Consider the following 20,964-nt stretch of genomic DNA (forward strand, 5'->3'; position numbering starts at 1 on the left):
CGGCATGCAGTGTGGATTTCTACCTTATCTTTCATTGCGAGACCCCCCAGGAGTAATTGGTAGAGGTTTAGGCTCTCCATGGTTTCCCATGGAGCTGAAAAACACTGCAGGGCTAGTTCTTTGTATGAACAGGTCAAGCTATGGAAATGGAAGAGTGTCACAGCTGAGCTCTGGAATCCTGGGAGCATCTCAAGTTCTTGGCTCTTCGGTGGAGCTACTGCCCCCTTCTGGCAATCCAAATTCAGCAGCTGAGGTTTCCTGCATCATGGAGATGCAGTGATTGGATAGACCACACCTGCCTACTGTATTGCTCTTAAAGGTACAATGGCTCTATAAGGTGGGGGGTGTCTCTTTGAATTGCCCTCACTTGGGAGGGGAGCAAATTGAAATCTGGAAGCAAATGCCAATCCCAGGTTCTTGCCAAGCAATTGGGGGGGGGGGAAGCTGTCTTGGTTGCTCATATGAACACATGAAGCTGCCTTATACTGAATTAGACCCTTGGTCCATCAAAGTCAGGATTGCCTACTCAGACCGGCAGCGGCTCTCCAAGGTCTCAGGCAGAGGTCTTTCATATCACCTACCTGCCTAGTCCCTTTAACTGGAGATGCCAGTTAAACTGACTGAACCTGGGACCTTCTGCATGCCAAGCAGATGCTCTACCACTGAGCCAGAACCCCTCCCCTCCTGCTCATTCTTCTATTGTGGGTTTCCATAAGATCACAGGCTCCCCCTTACTTACTACCTTCACTTACCTTCATTTGCCTGCGCTGCTGCCACTAGATATACACAAAAAGAAACCTCCTGAAGGACCTTACCTTTTCTACTGCTACAGACAGACTAGCATGGCTACCCACCATGACCTTACCTCCTGTCTGTCTCTCTGTCTCTCTGTCCCTTGTTTCCAGGATGGTTGATCAGGAGGGAATGAAAAAGCAGAATGTGCAACAAAGTGGTGGACCCCTACACATTTATAAGGCAGCAGCTGATGATGAGGGTAACTCTGCAAACAACCTTCCTCCTGCCAGCCTTCAATCAACTTCAAAGGAAAAGGAAACCTGAGAATGCTCCTTACTCACTGGCTGAGCCTCCCACAAAAGGAGCAGAGAATGAGCTGCCATGGCAAAGAAGTCCAAACCGGCCAGGGAAGAATACATATTCCTCCTCAGCTTCCTTGGCAAGTGGGAGCTTTCTCAAGGATATGGACAGGAGCTTGCGAAGATCATCTCACATGGTCAAGGGCCTGCAGCCGATGTCCTGGATGCCCCTTAAATTCCAATGCACCCATATTAGGGAATTGGCTGCACCCACACTTGGGTCCAAGGAGAGAGACCATAATGAAAACATTTATTAGCCACTTGCCGAACTAAAGGTGGCTTACAGTATAAACAAAACACTATAAAACCACAATGAAAACTACTATTATAAAACGCAGGTGAGGGAGTCTTCTTTAGAAGCCTGGTCAGTGTCGCGAGAATTTTTTTTGTGTTGAACATTAGTTCATATTAAATATATTAGTTTATATTAAATGAGTTTGGGTTAAAAATAACCACACTTATATCTTAATATTATAACCTATAGCCACACGAAGATCTGACTTTTTAGCTGGCCCCAGTTTCCAATTAGGGCCTCTGAACTTAGAGGAAATTGCCGGCTAGGAGCTAGTTTACCCCAAAGAAAACACACCAGGATGCTTGTAATTGTTTAAGGAGAGAACGGACATTTGGTCCGGCAGCAATCTATCTGCTAAATTGGGGGAACTTGTCACAAACAAACAAATTGTCAGAGACTCTGTTGAAAATAACATTCTGGGAACAGAAAGCTTCAAAGCAAAAATATGGCAATTCCATCTCAGGGAGAGCTTGAAAGGAGGGCTGTTGTAAAACTCTTTCTCCCACGGTTTAAACTATAAAAAAGCCTCCCAAAATCCTGGTATTTTGTCATTCTAGGGAAAGAGATCAGGCTTCCCAGTTGTTGCCATCTTTCTCTCTGGAAGGGACCCAGAGGCCTCTGTAATTGTTTGTCTTGCATGTGTGTAAGTTTTGTTATATTCTGTCATATATATATATTCAGTTAAGTATTGCTTTTTCTCTTTGCTTTATATTTCCTTGTAAGTATAATAAAGCTGCATGATTTACTTTATCTGTTCTGTGTGCTGTGTAAGAGTGTTTCTCCAGATCTCTCTGGGTTGCTTTTTGGTATGTGAAGCGGGCAGAGAACCATGCACAACGAACTAAGGGTTTCGCGCCACAGTCAGCAGCTGCTAATGCTGGTGCTTTTAGTTGGAGGGTGTATACCTCTGGATGGGATGTGGTGAGCTCCGTCTTTTAAATGACTCTTCTGCTATGCATACTAGTCTTCTGTTGGGTGATGTACCTGGAAGGTTGGTCAGACCAAGCTGGCTCCAATAACACAACCCCTACCTCAAAAGAGAAGAAGAAGAAGAAGAAAAAGAAGAAGAGTTGGTTTTTATATGCCGACTTTCTCTACCACTTAAGGCAGAATCAAACAATCTTACAATCACCTTTCCTTCCCCTCCCCACAACAGACACCTTGTGAGGTAGGTGGGGCTGAGAGAGCTCAGCTGGCTTCATGTGTAGGAGTGGGGAAACCAACCCGGTTCACCAGATCAGCTTCCGCCGCTCATGTGGTGGAGTGGGGAATCACACCCGGTTCTCCAAATCAGAATGCACCGCTCCAAACCACCGCTCTAAACCACTACACCACGCTGTTAGAACCCCAACTATGAGGCCCTAACAAAACCAGTCAAAGGTAGAAAAATAGGAGAAGGCACTGATGTGCATCTGAGAAAAAGGCGAATAGCTGAAATCAGAAAAACTGAATATCTATTTGGCTTTTTTGGAATTGCGTATTTGGTTTTACTATTTGTCCAAAAATAAACCTGAATATTGCCAAAATGGCTAGTTTCGGGTTAATGTTCAGTTCGGGTTTATCGGTATGCACAGCCCTACTGAGGAGGACCCCCCCCGGCCACCCAGCCAACCATGCTTGGGTGGGGTTGAGTAAGGTCCTTCCTCATTCTTTTCTTTCCTTCCCTGAAGAAGGACAGAGGGGGACTTCCCTCTGCCTTTGAGGCCAAGCGCAACAGATGACTTGGTGGCATTCTCTCTTTTGTCTGCTTGGTGATGGATTGGTATGCCGACTGATTCAGCACCAGCTTCTCAGTGTTTATGTGGCTGGTGGGGCTACTTTTGCTTGCCCAGTTACAATGAAAAGCAAATAAGGCTTTCAGTTTTTTTAAAAAAAGGTCAAATTCCTCAGTCACAGCACAGCCGGGCTTCAGTAGTGGGGTGTGGTGGTCACGGCCGGGCTAACACATGCTAAGGCTTGTCTTTATGCCAAGTTAAAGAGGCCACATAGCATTACCCCCAAATGCTAATTTAATCTTGTCGAAGGTTTTCACGGTCAGAGTTCATTGGTTCTTGTAGTTTATCCGGGCTGTGTAACTGTGGTCTTGGAATTTTCTTTCCTGATGTTTCGCCAGCAACTGTGGCAGGCATCTTCAGAGTAGTAACACTGAAGGACAGACTTCACAGTGGGTAGCCGTGTTAGTCTGTTTGCAGTAGTCAAAAAGGGCAAGAGTCCAGTAGCACCTTAAAGACTAACAAAAATATTTTCTGGCAGGGTATGAGCTTTCGTGAGCCACAGCTTAGTGAGCTGTGGCTCACGAAAGCTCATACCCTACCAGAAAATATTTTTGTTAGTCTTTAAGGTGCTACTGGACTCTTGCCCTTTTTGAAGGACAGACTGTCCTTCAGTGTTACTACTCTGAAGATGCCTGCCACAGTTGCTGGCGAAACGTCAGGAAAGAAAATTCCAAGACCACGGTTACACAGCCCAGATAACCTACAAGAGCTAATTTAATCATTTGGTATCCCTTGGTACTGCCTTTTCCTGTATGAACCTACCAATTAGGGTTGCCAGCCTCCAGGTGGGGCCAGGAGATCTTCCAGAATTAGGGAGAGAAAATGGCTCCTTTGGGCAGGGGCCGAGGGAACTGTATGGCATTATACCCTACTGAGGTACATCTCCTCCACAAACCCCACAAATCACTGAACAGCACTATTACCCGAAATGCTCTTTCAGTGGGGAATTAGATGAGCAGATCGGTAACCTTAATATTTATATAGCGAGATTCAGCCTACTATACCAGAGCTCATTAACTGTGACCTTAAGAATAAAGGGAGACAAGGGATTTCTGAATTAAGAGCGTTTATGTTGTTTCAAGCATTCAATGGTGCAACACAAACATACAGAGATTCTGAGAAATAAAAGGTAGTAAAATAAGAATGGATGCCAATGTGGCAGGAGATTGTTGATTGGGAAATACTGCCCCTTTTCCAGATGAGGAGTTGTCCAAGTTCCAGTAGACTAAAATAGCAGAAAAAGGGGGACATGGGGAATAGACAGGGGGCATGGGTAGCCCCCTGCGTATTTTAGCATGGCTGCTCACTCTGGCAGAGTGGCAGGCTGTATAAAATGGGAGGCCCTAAGGTAACAGTATGGGCTGTGGGCACCCCAGATATACTGTTTTTCTGGGGGCAGGGTAATGGGATTACCCCTTCCAGGTTCCCAGGTGACAAAAGGTGACAAAAGGATTAATCTTCGGCTGCTGGGGTGGGGTAGTGAGAATTTAGAGATCTATTCTAATTCCAATGGCTTAGGCAACCCGGGAGGAGCCAGGAGATCCTTGCTGATGGACTTAATGATCCTAAAACAATAGGCGCGATTGCTGCTAACGCCTGGGGATCGCTGCTGCATAGCTGGAAGAGCGACTCATCACTGATATCAGGATCTCTGCTGATTGCCCATTACGCTGCTGATGTTGCAATGGGAGGGGGGTGTTGGCACTGACTACGTGACTGTCTGCTTTCTACGAAATGGCTACAGCTGCTGGAACAGGGACAAACAGGAACATGGAGTCTCTCAGGTTCACTGGAGGTTGCCCTGGCCTCTGCTTCCTAGCTGCCGGCTGCTCGGAGCATACAGGAGCGGCCGTGTCAGTTTCAAAGGTGTGTGCTGTGGCCGTCCCAGTAGTGTGTGGGGCGTGTGCACGGCTGGAACAGTAGTCGTGTGCCTGCATATCGGGTTGCCATGTCCAGTCTGGGAGTTAGGCGGCCCGTATGCTTACAGCACAGACTGCTTTACCCCAGGATCCACCCACCAAATCTCCAGGATCTTCTCAACCCTAAAGTGGGAACCCTACTACTACCCATCTACTCTGCCCATCTTTTGAGGCCTTCAGGTTATCCAATCATTTGAGGCTCTCTGGGTGCAACCGGAGAAAGGGCTTTCCCAGTCATGGCAAGCAAAACTTTGGAGCTCCATCCTCAGAGAGATTTGCCAGCCTCCCTCTAGTCTTGCTGCACTTTCACATATGCCAAATAATGCACTTTCAATCCACTTTCAGTGCACTTTACACCTGGATTTTACTATGTGAAACGGCACGTTCCACTTGCAAACCATCGTTAAACTGAGTTGAAAGTGGATTGAAAGTGCATTATTTAGCATGTGTGAAAGTGCCCATTGTCTTCTATCAGCGGGTGAAGATTCTTTTCTTTTGTTTGGCATCCCCCCCCCCCCCCCGTGAACTCTAGTGGAATTTCCACTGGGGCCTTTGGTTCACATGCAGTGGGACAATATTTTGAAATTCTCTTATAACTTCAGACACCTTGAATATCCTTGAATGTCTTCTTAAAAGATATAACAACAGTTCATTTCTTGCAACTTGTTATCTTGATGAAGTCTGTTCAAAAATAGCCATTACAAGTTTATCATACATGAATGTCTTCTGGCCTTCAACCAACACAGCTGTCTTGGAAGCATGTCTTCACTTCTGTGAAGATGGACATTCTCAAATGCTGCTGCAGTCGCCTTGTTTGGGGGCTTCCTGGAGCCCCTGGTTGGCCCCTGTGTGAACAGACTACTGGACTTGATGGGCCTGGGTCTGATCCAGCAGGGCCTTTCTTATGTTCTCCCTGCACCCAGGCCTCAACACATCACAGACATTCATTTAGACTGTTTTTAGTCTACAAACACCATATTATTGGGTTACTCCTTTGTTTCTTGCCCCTGCCCAAGGCTGTTTTATTCTGGGTGTCTAAACTCCCTTTTTGGCATGTTTAGCTTAGAGGCCAGACAAGCTCTGCTTCTGCTGTGCAGAACTATCCTCCATGATCTTTTCATTCAAGTCCAGCAACTATTCCCCTTTATTCTTGGCCAGATCCATGACACTCTTAAGGAAGGAATTAAGTGAGATTAGTTGCTGAGTGCTCTGAAAGAATTTACAGGCTTAACTACCCTTTGAAATAACTGTTGCATTGACTATTTATGAACCAACCTTGTATAAACACTTGCTGTTGTTTCCATGACACCTTACTAAAATAAGAACCTGGGTGTGATTTTCTGGGTTCCCGAATTGAGACCAGAAGAATGAGGAGTATTCAAGCAGTTTTAATCAAATCAATTTAATACAATGAAAGCAATATTGTTTTTCTTTCTGTCTGTGATATATACCATACATATTTTCTCTTCGCTGAGAGCAACTCCAGTGTTATTTTAATAACAGAAAGGAGGCTACCGATTTCCCCAAAATAAATTAAAAAATAAACACTTTAAGAAGATAGTTTCAGAGGGTAGCCGTGTTGGTCTGGGGTAGAACAGCTAGATTCGAGTCCAGCAGCACCTTAGCCACGTGGTGTAGTGGTTAAGAGCGGTGGTTTGGAGCGGTGGACTCTAATCTGGAGAACCGGGTTTGATTCCCCACTCCTCCACCTGAGGCGCAGAGGCTAATCTGGTGGACTGGATTTGTTTCCCCACTCCTATACACGAAGCCAGCTGGGTGACATTGGGCTAGTCACTCTCTCTCCACCCCACCTACCTCACAGGGTGTCTGTTGTGGGGAGGTTTGATTTTTCCTTAAGTGATAGAGAAATCGGCATCTAAAAACCAACTCTTCTTCTTCTTCTTCTTCTTCTTCTTCTTGACCCAAAAGATGTTCAGGGACAGGGTACTGAGGTTTCGAGAGTCAGAGCTCATTTTGTCAGATCCCTTCATCTTGTATCTGGCCAGAGGCAGATCTACTGTGAAACTAATGAAGCAACTTTTTTTAATGAGTGAATTTCTCAACAAAATCGATGGAGTTTTTTAAGTGCATAGAATCATAAACCGATGGATTGAAGTACTTAATGTTGACTTTAGAATATGCTCTAATACCCATTTCATATGGCCTCAAAATGTCCCTGTCATTGGTCAAATTTCACAATTTTCTTGGGGGCTTCCTGTGCTCGAACCCCCAGCTGTAAGGGATCACTGATCTCCCCAGGATCTATTCACAGCCTATATTTTGGCAGCTGGATCCTCGAATCCTTCTCTCAGTTCGCTGGTGCACGGCTTAATAGTTCTATAGTTTTATTTCATCACTGTATGCCCATTACCAAGGACTCCAGCCCACCACCCTGTTCTCCGCCATTTGGGCCTCGAGGTCCTTTAAAGGGCAGCAAAGCCCTTTGGACCTTGTTGGATGTCGCCCTACTGTTGCTGGTTGTGAAGGGGCGCCCATAACAGTTCAAGCTTCAGGGCCCCAAAAATGTATGTCCGCCACTGTATCTGGCAAAGGGAGCTTTGAGTCTCCACAGCTCATACCTGTTTTTTCGCTCCCTTTAAATCACCACCAATGTTTTGGGGAGAAAAAAAATACACGAAAAACACCGATAAAGTATTTTTCAGGGTTTTTTCCCTTCAGCTTTGCCGAATGCACACTCCTATTGGGCACCCATGCCACGGTGTTTCACACATAATGTGTATTTTGGCCCTTAGAAATGGCAAGCGCAAGAAAAAATGAACAAGAAATGTTTCCTGCTTCCTTTCAGAAAATGCACCAGGAGCTTCCTTGAAAGGTGAGAAATGTGAAGATACGGGAGCAACCTTTGTTCGGTCATTATCAATTAAGGGTGTGTGTGAAAATGGGGCAAAGATCAAAGGGCTTCCATAGGTCTGCCTCCCCTTTCAATTAAGTTATTTGACAAGAGGCAATAAATCAATTGAGGCCTGATTACACCCAGTGGCGCAGAGTAGTAAAGCTGCAGTACTGCAGTCCAAACTCTGCTCACGACCTGAGTTCGATCCCGACGGAAGTCGGTTCCAGGTAGCCAGCTCAAGGTTGATTCAGCCTTCCATCCTTCCGAGGTCGGTCAAATGAGTACCCAGCTTGCTGGGGGTAAAGGGAAGATGACTGGGGAAGGCACTGGCAAACCACCCCGTAAACACAGTCTGCCTAGTAAACGTCGGGATGTGATGTCACCCCATGGGTCAGGAATGACCCGGTGCTTGCACAGGGGACCTTTACTTTTACCTTTACACCTTCAACAAATCACACTCTATCCAACAAAGGAACGCCAGGAAACTGTCTGGCAGGTACAAAAAGCAAAAATGAGAGAGAGGAGATAAAACACTTAAGAGAACACTTGAGTTGCATAATGTATAATCAGAACCAGGGCCGGATCTAGGTGAGGGGGACCGTAGTTCCACTGTACACAGCATTGGTCAGGCCCCACTTCAAAAAGGATGTGGACAGAATGGAAGAGGTGCAGAGGAGAGCGACGAGGATGATCAGGGGCCTGGAGACCAAGAAGCCCTGCGAGGAAAGGCTGAGGGAGTTGGGAATGTTCAGTCTGGAGAAGAGAAGGTTGAGGGGGGACAGGATTGTTCTCTTTAAGTATTTGAAGGGCTGTCACTTAGAGGAGGGCAGGGAGCTGTTCCTGTTGGCAGCAGAGGACAGGACTCGCAATCATGGGTTTAAATTGCGGACGGAAAGGTACTGGCTGGATATTGGGGGGGGGAATTGTTCAGTAAGAATAGTTCGGCTTTGGAATCAGCTTCCTAGGGAGGTGGTGAGCTCCCCGTCACTGGCAGTCTTCAAGCAGCAGCTGGACAAGCACTTGTCAGGGATGCTCTGATCCTGCATTGAGAAGGGGGTTGGACTAGATAGCCTGTGAGGCCCCTTCCAACTTTATGATTCTATTAGACTGAACCTGAGGGTTTTGGCATGCTCAACACAAGCGCTGCCAGACAGACACAAATGCAAGACACAAATGTAGTTGTGTAATTATTGTAATTAATAGCATAAGAAATGCACAAATCTAGTGGCTGCTCCCCCACCCCTTCTCCTGTTCACAACTACATGCATTTGTGTCTGTCTGGCAGCGCTTGTGTTGAGCATGCCAAAACCCTCAGGTTCAGTCTAATAAAGTCATAGAGTTGGAAGGGGCCATAGAGGCCATCTTGTCCAACCCCCTGCTCAATGCAGGATCAACCTAGAGCATCCCTGACAAGTGTTTGTCCAGCCTCTGTTTAAAGACTGCCAGTGAGGGGATCTAACCACCTCTCTAGGTAGCCGATTCCACTGTCAAACAACTCCTACTGTAATTCCCCCCCCAATATCAGCCTGCAATTTAAACCCATTATTGTGAGTCCTATCCTCTGCTGCCAAAAGGAACAGCTCCCTGCCCTCCTCTAAGTGACAGCCCTTCAAATACTGAAAGAGAGCAATTGTGTCCCTCCTCAACCTCCTCTTCTCCAGAATGAACACTCCCAACTCCCTCAAGCCTTTCCTCGCAGGGCTTCTTGGTCTCCAGGCCCCTGATCCTCGTCGTCGCTCTCCTCTGCCCCCGCTCCATTCTGCCCACATCCTTTTTGAAGTGGGGCCTCCAGAACTGCACACAAGACTCCAGGTGCAGCCTGACCAATGCAGTGTACAGCAAGACTATGACATCTTGCAGTTTGGATGTTACGCCTCAGTTGATGCACCCCAAGTTCGCAATAGCATTTTTTTTGTCACTGTGTCACACTGGCTGCTCATATTTAACTTACATTCCACCCGTACCCCAAGATCTTGTTCACACACACTGCTACTCAGAAGAGTATCCCCCATCCAGTATGCGTGTCCCTCATGTCTGTTACCCAGATGTAGAACTCGGTACTTATCCTTGTTGAATTGCATCTTGTTCACATCCGCCCACTTTTCCAGTGTGTGCAGATCTCGCTGAATTCTACCTTTATGAAAATAAAACAACAGTAACAAAAGAAACAATAATGAAACAAAACGACAAGAAACAACCCAATAACGAAACAGCCCCTTTTGGAATTAATGCCACAAAATGAAAGAAACGAAACAAACTCCCATGCACAAGTCTAGAACACACACCGTTACAAAGGATAAGCTACAAGAATTGTGGAACATGTAATGAGAAACAACCTTTAGTTTAAAATGCTACAGTCCACTTGCTATTGACAATAATGGAAAGGGCCCCAGATTGTTTCCTGGCAACTCTGCATGTTGATGTTTTTCTTCACCTTGAAGACCACCCCTCCTCCTCAGGTACTTTTTTTTCCAGGGCAGTTTTCCTGGAAGTCTGCCAAATAGATAGGATATGGTTTCGATTGATGTTAATAGATTACCCCTCTCCCTCTCTATAAATATCCCAAGGAGGCAGGACTGCCCTGCACAGGTGAGTTCAGGCTCCACAGTGCATCCACTCCAGCCAGCCAGGAAAGAGACCAGCAAACAGGTGAGCTCTTGGATCGCCACACCTTTTTCCAATTGGCCATTAGCTTTAATATTTTGGGCAGCCCATCAGACCAGAAGAAGTCGCTATCCCGCTTTGCAGAGAAGGTCCATGAAAACTTCCACAATTCCTTTCCTTTCACAGCATGGAGTTGTGGGTGGCTCCTGCAGAACAGGAGGGATCTAGCTGGAAGCTATTGCCAGGGGATGAGTGGCTCTTGGTTGTTGGTCAGGGAAATAACCTTAAGTGATGTTGCTCTCTCCTTCTTTTGCAGGAGAACAAGATGGGACAGGTCGTCTACCTTGGCCTCTGCCTCCTGGGATGCCTGTTCTTTAACCCCACAGTGGAAGGTGAGTGATAGAAGAGAGTACCAAGCAATTTCATCATGTTATCCCATTACTGTACCCTATCAATCATCTGGATCGTAATTAGCAGTTTTTTGGGTAGGGTTGCCAACCTCCAGTTATTAGCTGGAGACCTCCTGCTATTACAACTGATCTCCAGCCGTTAGAGATCAGTTCGCCTGCAGAAAATGGCCACTTTGGCAATTGGACTGTATGCCATTGAAGTCCTTCCCCTCCCCAAACCCCGCCCTCCTCAGGCTCTGCCCCAAAAACCTCCTGCCAGTGGCAAAGAGGGACCTGGAAACCCTATCAAAACTGGAGGGGGGGTAGGGTTAAGGTCTTCCACCTTACAAAAATAAAACCCCTGCTGGCTGTCCTGGAGGCAATTTCCACTCTAGGAATGCCTGTCAAGGCTTATTTCAACACATTTCACATCTAGCAAGACCTGTCTAATGCAGGCCTTCTGCAGCCAGTGTGCTGCACAGGAAGTAGGGGAAAGGGGTGGCCCTTCACCCCCTGGAAAGGACGTGATGAAGATGCTGGAGCAGCAGCTAACCTTGACTGGAAGCATTAAAGGAAGAGGGCAGAGAACATTTCCTAGTGATGCCCCTGCTCCCCTCAGCGCATAAGCAATGTTTCCCACTGGGTCTCCACATGATTAAGGTCAGTTTCTGGGCTTGGATCCTGCTGCAATCATGGTTGTTTGCAGTTCTTGCTTCCTTTGCAAACACTCCTCTGTCTCTTACAGGTGCCCAGAATGGCACAGCGGGTGATTCCCGTGCTCGATGCCCTTCGGGCGTGCTCTACTACAAACAGAGCTGCTACGAGTTTGTGAATAGCTATGTCTCCTGGGAAATTGCAGAGGTAAGGTTTTTTTTTTCTTTTTTAATTTTTATAATTAGGGTCAGAAGAGAAATGGGGAAAGGAAGGGGAAATAACAGTAAAGACTTTGTATCTGTATCCAGATGACGTTGAAACATCCTTCATCAGTTCTTGTCTCATCCAAGTTATTCAACATATTTTAATATCAAAAGAGTAAGAATATATTAAAAGATTAAGAATACTTATTTAGTATTTTCTAGTCCACTATCAATCACTATATAATTGTACTTTGTTTACTTTGTATTGTATCCACAAGCTATGTTTAGTTCTGCATATTCTGTTTCAATTTAACAGTATGCCTCGATATATTCTAAAAAACCAAAGAATTAAGATCAGATGAATATCTTTCATATAAAGGTTGCCATCTCAACTTAAAATCGTCTATCGAGCTCCTTTTTGTCAGAGAATCATAGAGCTGGAAGGGATCACCAGGGTCATCTAGTCCAACCCCCTGCACAATGCAGGAAATTAACAACTACCTCCCCACCACATCCCCAGTGACCCCAACCCTCCCCCCACCATGCAGGATCCCACAATCAAAGCAATCCCGACAGATGTCCAAACATGTCAGTTTTGATGTCAAAGCGAAATCAAATAGTTTGTTAGTCCATTCGGCCACATCTGGAATCCTGTTGTCTTTCCAATGTCTTGCATACACAATGTGATGGAGGGAGAGGCCACGGGTGGTCTGTGAAAGGCCCAGGAAGTGAGAGCAGGGAACCAGCATCAGATAACTTCTGTGGTGAGGGTCTTACAGCTATGATCACGGTTCTGGGGCAGCCAAATCCGTGCCTAATCCCCTGAGCTTGAAGCAGGTGAATCACCTGAGCCAGTGGAAGCCAGGGCCAGGGTGACTGAATGATCAGACCTCGTGGGAAAGACAGAATATTGCAGGGAAAGAAGAAACTGGAAAAGCCTATCATAGCAATAGTGTGTGGCAAGTCCTTGAAACACAGGGGAAGGGGGTCAGGGATGCTTTAATCTTGCCTGAACAGAACAACATCTGTGAGCTTCTGCATTAAACTACTTATAAAATGTGCCAGGCCCTGCTGAACTAGGATAGTGCCGAAAGGTGCCTTTTATCCAGTCAGGAGATCCTCTAGTGTGTTTTGAAGTGGTAAACTACAAGCATGCTTGGTGTCTTGGTGTGCCAGTGAAGTGACTAGAAGCTAGGGAATAAAAATGGTGTATAGCTTGAGGGTAATATAAACTACAGCTCAGGCCACTGAGAAAATGACATCCCTTTAAGGTTCCCACAAAAGAAGCATTAAAAGGCCTGGATTTGGGTTGGGGTAGACAACCCTGGGCACACTACTGTCTGCCATATTCCATGAAAACTTAAGACACATAATCTCAGTGGTCAACAGGGTTCTACCTTGGTTTGGTGGTCAACCAAGTCATACATTTCCATAAGAACTGGTGGTAAGATTAATTGCTGTAGAAGAACTAAAGGTAAAAGGTAAAGGTAGCCCCTGAGCAAGCACTAGGTCATTACTGACCCATGGGGTGATGTCACATCCCAAAGTTTACTAGGCAGACTATGTTTACAGGGTGGTTTGCCAGTGCCTTCCCCAGTCATCTTCCCTTTACCCCCAGCAAGCTGGGTACTCATTTTACCAATCTCGGAAGGATGGAAGACTGAGTCAACCTTGAGCTGGCTACCTGAAACCGACTTCCGTCAGGATTGAACTCAGGGCTTGAGCAGAGATTTCGACTGCAGTTCTGCAGCTTACCACTCTGCACCACGGATTTTAAAACCCAGGACATGGTTGATGTTACCAGATCAATTTGGAATGATAAGAAACCTAGAATGTGATTGTCTGTTATGCAACAGTGTGGGAATGGTAGGGCCTTGGTGGTACCAAAAATTGAGATGTACTGTTATGCTATTTCATTGATGGCCCTCTCCTTTTGGTTCAGGAAAGGTCAAACAGAAACCTGCTTGGGCTTAGGACAAGCTGACATAGAGACTCCACTGTGGGTCTGGATATGGGGAGATAAGCAAAATCACATTCATTCCGGATGTAAGCCTACCAGAAAGGTGCTAGCCCGATCATGGGACGAATTAAACACCAGCAATAAAAGAAAACTAGATCTGGTGCCAGTTTCACGGTTTCAGCATCTGCAAATCAGAAGTATGATTCACATAAAACAATCTCAGTTTGATATATTTTGCCTATTAAATAAAATTAAGCTAATTTTAGAAAAACCTGCCAATTCTACCCGGGATTTATACACAATAGGATATTAATGGACATGGTAAAAAAAATTGTTACAAACAAAGATGGGAGAAAGATGTGTGTGTGTGTGTGTTAAGTGCCGTCAAGTCGCTTCCGACTCATGGAGACCGTATGAATGAAAGTCCTCCAAAATGTCCTATCTTTGACAGCCTTATTCAGATCTTGCAAATTGAAGGCTGTGGCTTCCTTGATCAAGTCAATCCATCTCTTGTTGGGTCTTCCTCTTTTCCTGCTGCCCTCAACTTTTCCTAGCATGACTGTCCTTCCAGTGACTCTGAGAAAGATATCTTGACTTAAATTGTATCCGGAGAAAATGAAACTATACATACAGGAATTAGAGAGCATGTTATAAGAATGATGTATAGATGGTAGTATAAAAGGTAAAGGTCCCCTGTGCAAGCACCGGGTCATTCCTGACCCATGGGGTGACGTCACATCTTGATGTTTCCTAGGCAGACTTTTGTTTATGGGGTGGTTTGCCAGTGCCTTCCCCAGTCATGTACACTTTATCCCCAGCAAGCTGGGTGCTCGTTTAACCAACCTCGGAAGGATGGACGGCTGAGTCAACCTTGAGCTGGCTGCCTGGAACCGACTTCCGTCGGGATCGAACTCAGGTTGTGAGCAGAGCTTGGACTGCAGTACTGTAGCTTACCACTCTGTGCCACCGGGGTCCTAAATGGCAGTATACCCCATCCAAATTAGGAAAAATGTTAACTTCAGACTCCATGTCATGTTGAAGATGTAGCAATTGGAGAGGGACATTATTCCATATGTACCCAAATTAAGCTTGTAGATTGTCCCCAAATATCTGTGCTTTTGAGGATTCATATGTATTTAATGAAGGTTTATGAAATTCACCATGATCTCTGGGTTCATGGGGGGAAATCTCATACATGTCTCCTAGGATACTGGAGACATGGGTCATTTATGCGTGGGAGTTTTACCTGAGGTTCATTGCTCACTTGAACCCACACTCATTGGACCCACACTTTCCTGTTGGGAATCTATGCACCAGCAGTCTCCAAGCTCAAATCAAGAAGCATTTGAGTCTCCTCCCCTTTAAATGCTGCTTTGCAATTGGCTGTAGTGCTTACTGTGAAAGAAAAGCCCCCCCCCCCGAAACCCAATTGCTGCATAGAAAAGCATTTTAAGAACAAAACCAAAAAATGGAGCTATCTGATAGGAACCGGGGGTGGGGAAAGAAACCCAAGCCTTCTTTTTAAAATCCTTTCTTCTGCTTAGAAAGAACTCCCAGGAAGCAGGAAACATTTGAGTCCCCTCCTGTTGACACACTGCTTTGTAATTGGCTGTAGTGCTTTCTGGGAGAGAAACCAAGCTTTTTTGTCCCACGCTTTGCCTTACGCATGGAGATTTCTCCTGGGCTGAGCTCAAGGGAGATGGAAGAATCAGGTTAATAGAGGGATGGAAAGTCCTGGGGTTTGTGAGGGCTGGCCACGAGGTCATCTGTAATAGATGTAAAACTCCATAACTCCAAGGAACAACCAAGACAGACCTGGGGCGAAAGTGAGTGAAAGTACCCATGCATAAATGACCATAGTAATCAGATAGCCAGCGCTGAAAGGACAGCTCCATCAGAGAGACACAATGAGGGAAGGCGGGGTGCTTTTTGAGCTTCCCTGTGGGCAAATGCACCATTCAGGGTCATGCGCGGTCATGTGTAAAGGAAAGGGGGGGCATTTCAAATTACACACCCCAGAGAATCCCAAAAAAAGATTCCTCTGCTGGTGGCAGCGAGTCTAGAACAGACAAGGAAAAGTGGAAAGAGTTGCTTGTTTTCTGGAGAGTGGGGGACTCAGAACAGCGACCCTGCCCTCAGCAGCCACTGGTGTGGCCTGTCCAGTCCAGACATGCCTGAGCCAACAATAACTCTGATGGCTTCTTTTTTTCTCTCCACAGGTCGCATGTCAGGGACTGAGACCCGGGCCTGAGTCTCACCTTGCTTCTATTCTTTCTCCAAATGAGGGGAGAATAATTACCTCCTTCCTGAGTAGCAAGGGTGCTAGTGACGTCTGGATTGGTCTGGAGGCTACACGTACCCGTGGGGTAGGTGTCTTATTTAGGACTCTTTTCCCACGGGCTACCACAGTGGATAAGACCCCTACATTGGACTGCAACCTAAGAGCACCCTGTGATCCCTCTTCCTTCTGATCCAATCAGTGTTCAGTAACCTGGGTAAAGGGACCACTGCCTATGTGAAGTATCAATTCCTTCTCTCATTCCTGAATATATTCCTGTCACCATCATTGGATGGCTCCCTCCCTTCCTCCAGAGGGAAAAAATACACAATTTCTCCATATCCATGTAACTCATAATATTTTTTTATTAAAAAAAATGAAAATATAACAATAAAAGAAAATGGAAATACAACATTACTAAAATAGTCATAATACAGATGCTTGAAAAGAAACTAAAACTGTGCTGCTAATAGAACTAAAATACCCATAACAGAGAACCGAGCAATACTCTATTTATCTAAAATCTACATGATTATTATATTACTCCATCTCTGCGATTTACACATGTCAGTGTTTTTTTCATCCTTGAAATTATTAAATTTCAGCGAGCATCCAATTCTTCAGTATTTTTGTCATTGTTATAATACGTCAACTTAATTAAAGCACAGGTTTCTTTAACCTTATCAAGCCAATTATTTAAATCAGGGAATTTATTGCTTTTCCAATAGCTGGCAAAATTTGTTCTAGCAAACGTTAGTATATGGAAAAACATAACTCGAATATCCTTTGATTTAGCCAGAAAATAATTTAATAAAATTGTTTCCGGTCTTACTGGAACAACAATTTCAAGGCCCTTGGATATGATTTCAACCACTTTCATCCAATATGTTTGGGCTCTACTGCAGCTCCACCACATGTGTAGAAAATCTGCACCAGCTGAATCACAATACCAACATCTACTAGCATTTTTATCCAAGTTACACATTTTTTGAACTCTGCTTGGAGAAAGATGCCACATATGTGTCATCTTAAATAAATTTTCTGACCCTGCGTTCTGGTACTATGAGAGAGGGAGAAAAGCTTCTCCCTGTCCTCTCTCTCCATACTGTTAGATAACATCCTGCCTAAGGTGGAGTAGTTTCAGATTTTAAATTGGTTTTAAATTTGTATATTATATTATATTATATTTTGTGTTTAAATGCCTAATAAAGGTAATGATGATGATGATGATATTTTGTGTTTACATGACATTAGCCACCCTGAGCCCGGTTTGCCAGGGGAGGGCAGGGTACAAATAAAATTTATTATTATTGTTATTCTCACAAGGTCTTTCTCTTTCCCCCCTCCTCAGTACCTGGTCTGGGAATGGAGTGATGGATCCCCCTTCAGTTTGCCTCTCTGGGACGGCCGCACCCTCAGCAGCTCCATTTCCTCCAGTGAATGTGTTTCCATGATCAACATCCGGAACACAAGTATGCAAGGAGGGTCTGGGCAAAGAAATTAAGGGGTGGGGGAGGGATCAGTGGGTAAGTGGGAGAAGAACGCTTAAGGGAGGGATTGTGCAGCGTCTGTTTCCACTCCGTCTGTTTGCTCCTTCAAATTCACACCCACATCCCTGTACCCACCAACACACAATGCGCAGAGTGGGTGGTGAATCTGGAGAGCTTCATGCCTCCGGTGTTTTCAGCCCAGGGCAGAGCCTTTGAACGCTTTACATTCCCTGTTGCACCATACAAAGGAAGGATCTCTTGTTGAATTCGGCATTCTGGGGTCCCAAGGATTCCATTTGTAAAATGATAAGTCATTGGCTTGATGACACCTGTACAAAATATAATTCTATGGAGGTGGGCAATGCCCAGACAATCTCAGGTCCTCCAAAGGAGTCAAAGGCCTCTCCCATTAGTCTGAGGACAGAGAAGGAGTTCTGGATTATCTAGCTGGCAGGTGTAAAATAGATTACCCAGGAAAAAATCCATCCTTCCTTCCTTCCTTCCTTCCTTCCTTCCTTCCTTCCTTCCTTCCTTCCTTCCTTCCTTCCTTCCTTCCTTCCTTCCTTCTGTCCTGAGACCCAGTGTGGCATAGTGGTTAAGAATGGTGGACTCTAATCTGGAGAACCATTTTTTATTCTCCACTCCTCCACATCAGCAGTGGATTCTGATCTGGTGAACCGTGTTGGTTTCTCCACTCCTCCACATGAAGCCTGCTGGGTGACCATGGACTAGTCACAGTTCTCTCTGAACTCTCTCAGCCATACCTACCTCCCAATTGTAAACCTCTTTGAGACTCTTTAGAGAAAAGAGGTATAAAAACCTTCCTTCCTTCCTGTTCTCTCTCTCTCTCTCTCTCTCTCTCTCTCTCTCTCTTTCATTTCTCTTTCTTGGTCTTATTTCTGAGAAGTAGCCCAAGGTGTCATGTGTGTCTCTCAAGTCCCGTCAAGACACAGCCGACTTATGGTGACCCCAGCTAGGGGCTTTCAAGGCAAGTGAGAAGCAGAGGTAGTTTGCCATCACCTTCCTCTGCAGAGCCTTCCTTGGTGGTCTCCCTTCCAAGTACCAACCCTTCTTAGCTTCTGAGATCTGACAAGATTGAGCTACGCCTCCCCAAGGTGGCCTACAACATTAAAAAGACCCAAAGCAATCAATATTTAACAATGCAGAAAGTACAAAATGAACAATACCTAAAAGAACTCCAGATGCATCAAATAATTCCTGGACCGTGGGAGACCACAAGCTCTCTCTGATGAAAAAGGTCTTTATGTTCCTTAACTTATGCAGGCTCAAATTTAAGCTGTTAGAATCATAGAATTGGAAGGGACCACAAGGGTCATCTAGTCCAACCCCCTGCACAATGCAGGAAATTAAAAACTACCTCCCCCCCACAGTATATTCTGACTAAGATACTCCTTTATGGAGGCATAGAGAGTGTGAATGATTACTTGCTACATTTTATTACATAAACATGTTTAAGCCTAATGATACCTAGCCTTATATGATATTTTAAGGCTTTGCAACCAAAAAGCATATATTGTATAACGTAAATAAATGTGTTTTTTATACTTCTACTCTTGTCCAGTATTATAAATTTATTGGCGTGTTCAAGAGATGTTCTAGGAACCATAACAAGTTTCTAGGAACTTGTTGATTCCTGTCTAGTGGTGTCTCACTGAATAAGATAACATATCCCTTCTCAGGAAGGGGTCCTTTCTAAGAGTGTAGGAACTTAACGGCCCGAACCGCAACACTGTCTTCTCCGCATGCTCCTCCAGGCCCCTAACATGATCCTCTCCCTCTCTCTCTCTCTCTCTCTCTTCTGCCTTGCAGATAGCCAGAAAGCATTGCAGCGCTCCTGTGCTAACCCCTTGCCATACCTGTGCAAATACCGAGCTGACTACTAGCTCTTTGGTGCCTGCCCAGCATCCAAGATGAAACTGCAAGTTGTCCCTTCAATGAACAATGAAGATTCAACCACTCTGGGTGATGTCTCCCGTTCTTGGATGCTGAGGAACCAATTCCAGTCACCCGCTCCTTGCCTGAAACAGCCACTCCCAAATTCCAGCTGCAACTTCTGCTTTCCCAAACCACTTTCAGCTGAGGAGTAGCCAGATTTTCACCACGGGGAGAGTGTTGATCTTTTCGCATAGAAATCTCCGTCACCAGATTGGAAACCCTTCTCATTTTTTCTGTCAGACTTGCGACCCCATGTGGTGAAAACAGAAAAAATGCCTTCAGAGATAACACTCTTCTAGGCTGCGTCGAAATTGAGCTTTGCTCAACGTGTGGATCAGTTAGTTCACTCTGATAACGAACTCTGCGTTTCTGCGTGATGAGGGTAAAAAAATGTACAAACACAGCGATGCATTTTAACGTCTCCTGTGTCATCCCACGTGTCAGATACGTGATGTGCAGGACTTCTCACCCTTCTGGCCAGCTTCTCCCTTCTCTGATGCCTCTCCCTCCCTGGAATGAGAATAAATCTTCTTCTGAGCAACACCAAGTTGTGTCTATTTTGTGTTCATGCAGCTTTGAGGTGCCTCATTCCAGTTGGGAACCAGGGGGCCCCTGCCTTAGTCACTTCCCTAGGGGATTGGGTCCTCAGGTGACTAGAATAATTGAATAATAGAGTTGGAAGGGACCACCAGGTCATCTATTCCAACCCCCTACACAATGCAAGAAATTCACAACTGCCTCCCCCCCACACCTACCCCAGTGACCCCTACTCCATGCCCAAGATACTCCAAAAGGCCCTCGAAAAGGCCCTTTCTTGTGTGCCCACCAGACAGGCTTTTTTGATTGGGGGGCAGTTGCAGGCACAGAAAACTGCCCTCATTTTTATTTCTAGGGGTCATACCAGATGAGGCCCTGTGAGTCCCTTTTTTTTTGCAGTCCTTCCTTTTCTTTCACATTATGGCAGTCCATATACAGTTTCCAGGTCCCTCTTCGCCACTGGCGGAAGATTTTAGGGGCGGTGTCTGAGGAGGGCGGGGTTGGGGGAGGGGAGGGACTTCAGTGCCCAAGAGTCCAATTGCCAAAGCAGCCATTTTTTCCGGGTGGACGGATCTCTATTGGCTGGAGAACAGTTGTAATAGCAGGAGATCCCCAGCTATTACCTGGAGGTTGGCAACCCTAAGTCCAAATGTGGCAGAGTCACTAGTGAGGGAGCTGAGGAGGACCCCCAGGCCACCCAGCCACCAACACTTGGGCGGGGTTGAGGAAGGTTCTTCCTCATTCTTTTTTTCCCTTCCCGGAAGAAGGACAGATGGGGACTTCCCCCTGCCTTTGAGGCCAAGTGCAATAAATGATTTTGTCGCATTCTCTCTTTTCTCTGCTCAGCTATGGGTTGGTTTGCTGAGCGAAATTGGAAATTTACCAATTACCAACTATGCGGAACCTTATCAAAAGCCTTACTGAAATCTAGATAAACTATGTCTACAGCAATATAG

The 20,964-nt window shown here is 45.5% G+C and overlaps 1 protein-coding gene across 1 annotated transcript; it reads left to right on the plus strand.

Annotated features, from left to right (window-relative positions):
* The first annotated feature begins 937 nt into the window (after positions 1-937).
* LOC130474955 (lithostathine-like) lies at positions 938-19,419 on the plus strand. The gene is made up of 6 exons (XM_056846646.1): positions 938-994; positions 10,858-10,933; positions 11,676-11,791; positions 15,967-16,113; positions 17,377-17,497; positions 19,346-19,419. Exons 1-6 carry the CDS (start codon positions 938-940, stop codon positions 19,417-19,419), a joined length of 591 nt encoding a protein of 196 aa, XP_056702624.1.
* The last annotated feature ends 1,545 nt before the right edge of the window (positions 19,420-20,964 follow it).

This window comes from Euleptes europaea, chromosome 3 (genome assembly GCF_029931775.1).
Source record: "Euleptes europaea isolate rEulEur1 chromosome 3, rEulEur1.hap1, whole genome shotgun sequence".
In the NCBI taxonomy this organism is placed as follows: Eukaryota; Metazoa; Chordata; class Lepidosauria; order Squamata; family Sphaerodactylidae; genus Euleptes; species Euleptes europaea.

Bases quoted from the DNA above. Each gene is read 5' to 3' on its own strand.
- LOC130474955 (XM_056846646.1), top strand. From the start codon at position 938: ATGTGCAACAAAGTGGTGGACCCCTACACATTTATAAGGCAGCAGCTG. The intron at 16,114-17,376 runs GTAGGTGTCTTA...CCCCCTCCTCAG, and splicing joins AGGCTACACGTACCCGTGGG to TACCTGGTCTGGGAATGGAG. The intron at 17,498-19,345 runs GTATGCAAGGAG...TCTGCCTTGCAG, and splicing joins GATCAACATCCGGAACACAA to ATAGCCAGAAAGCATTGCAG.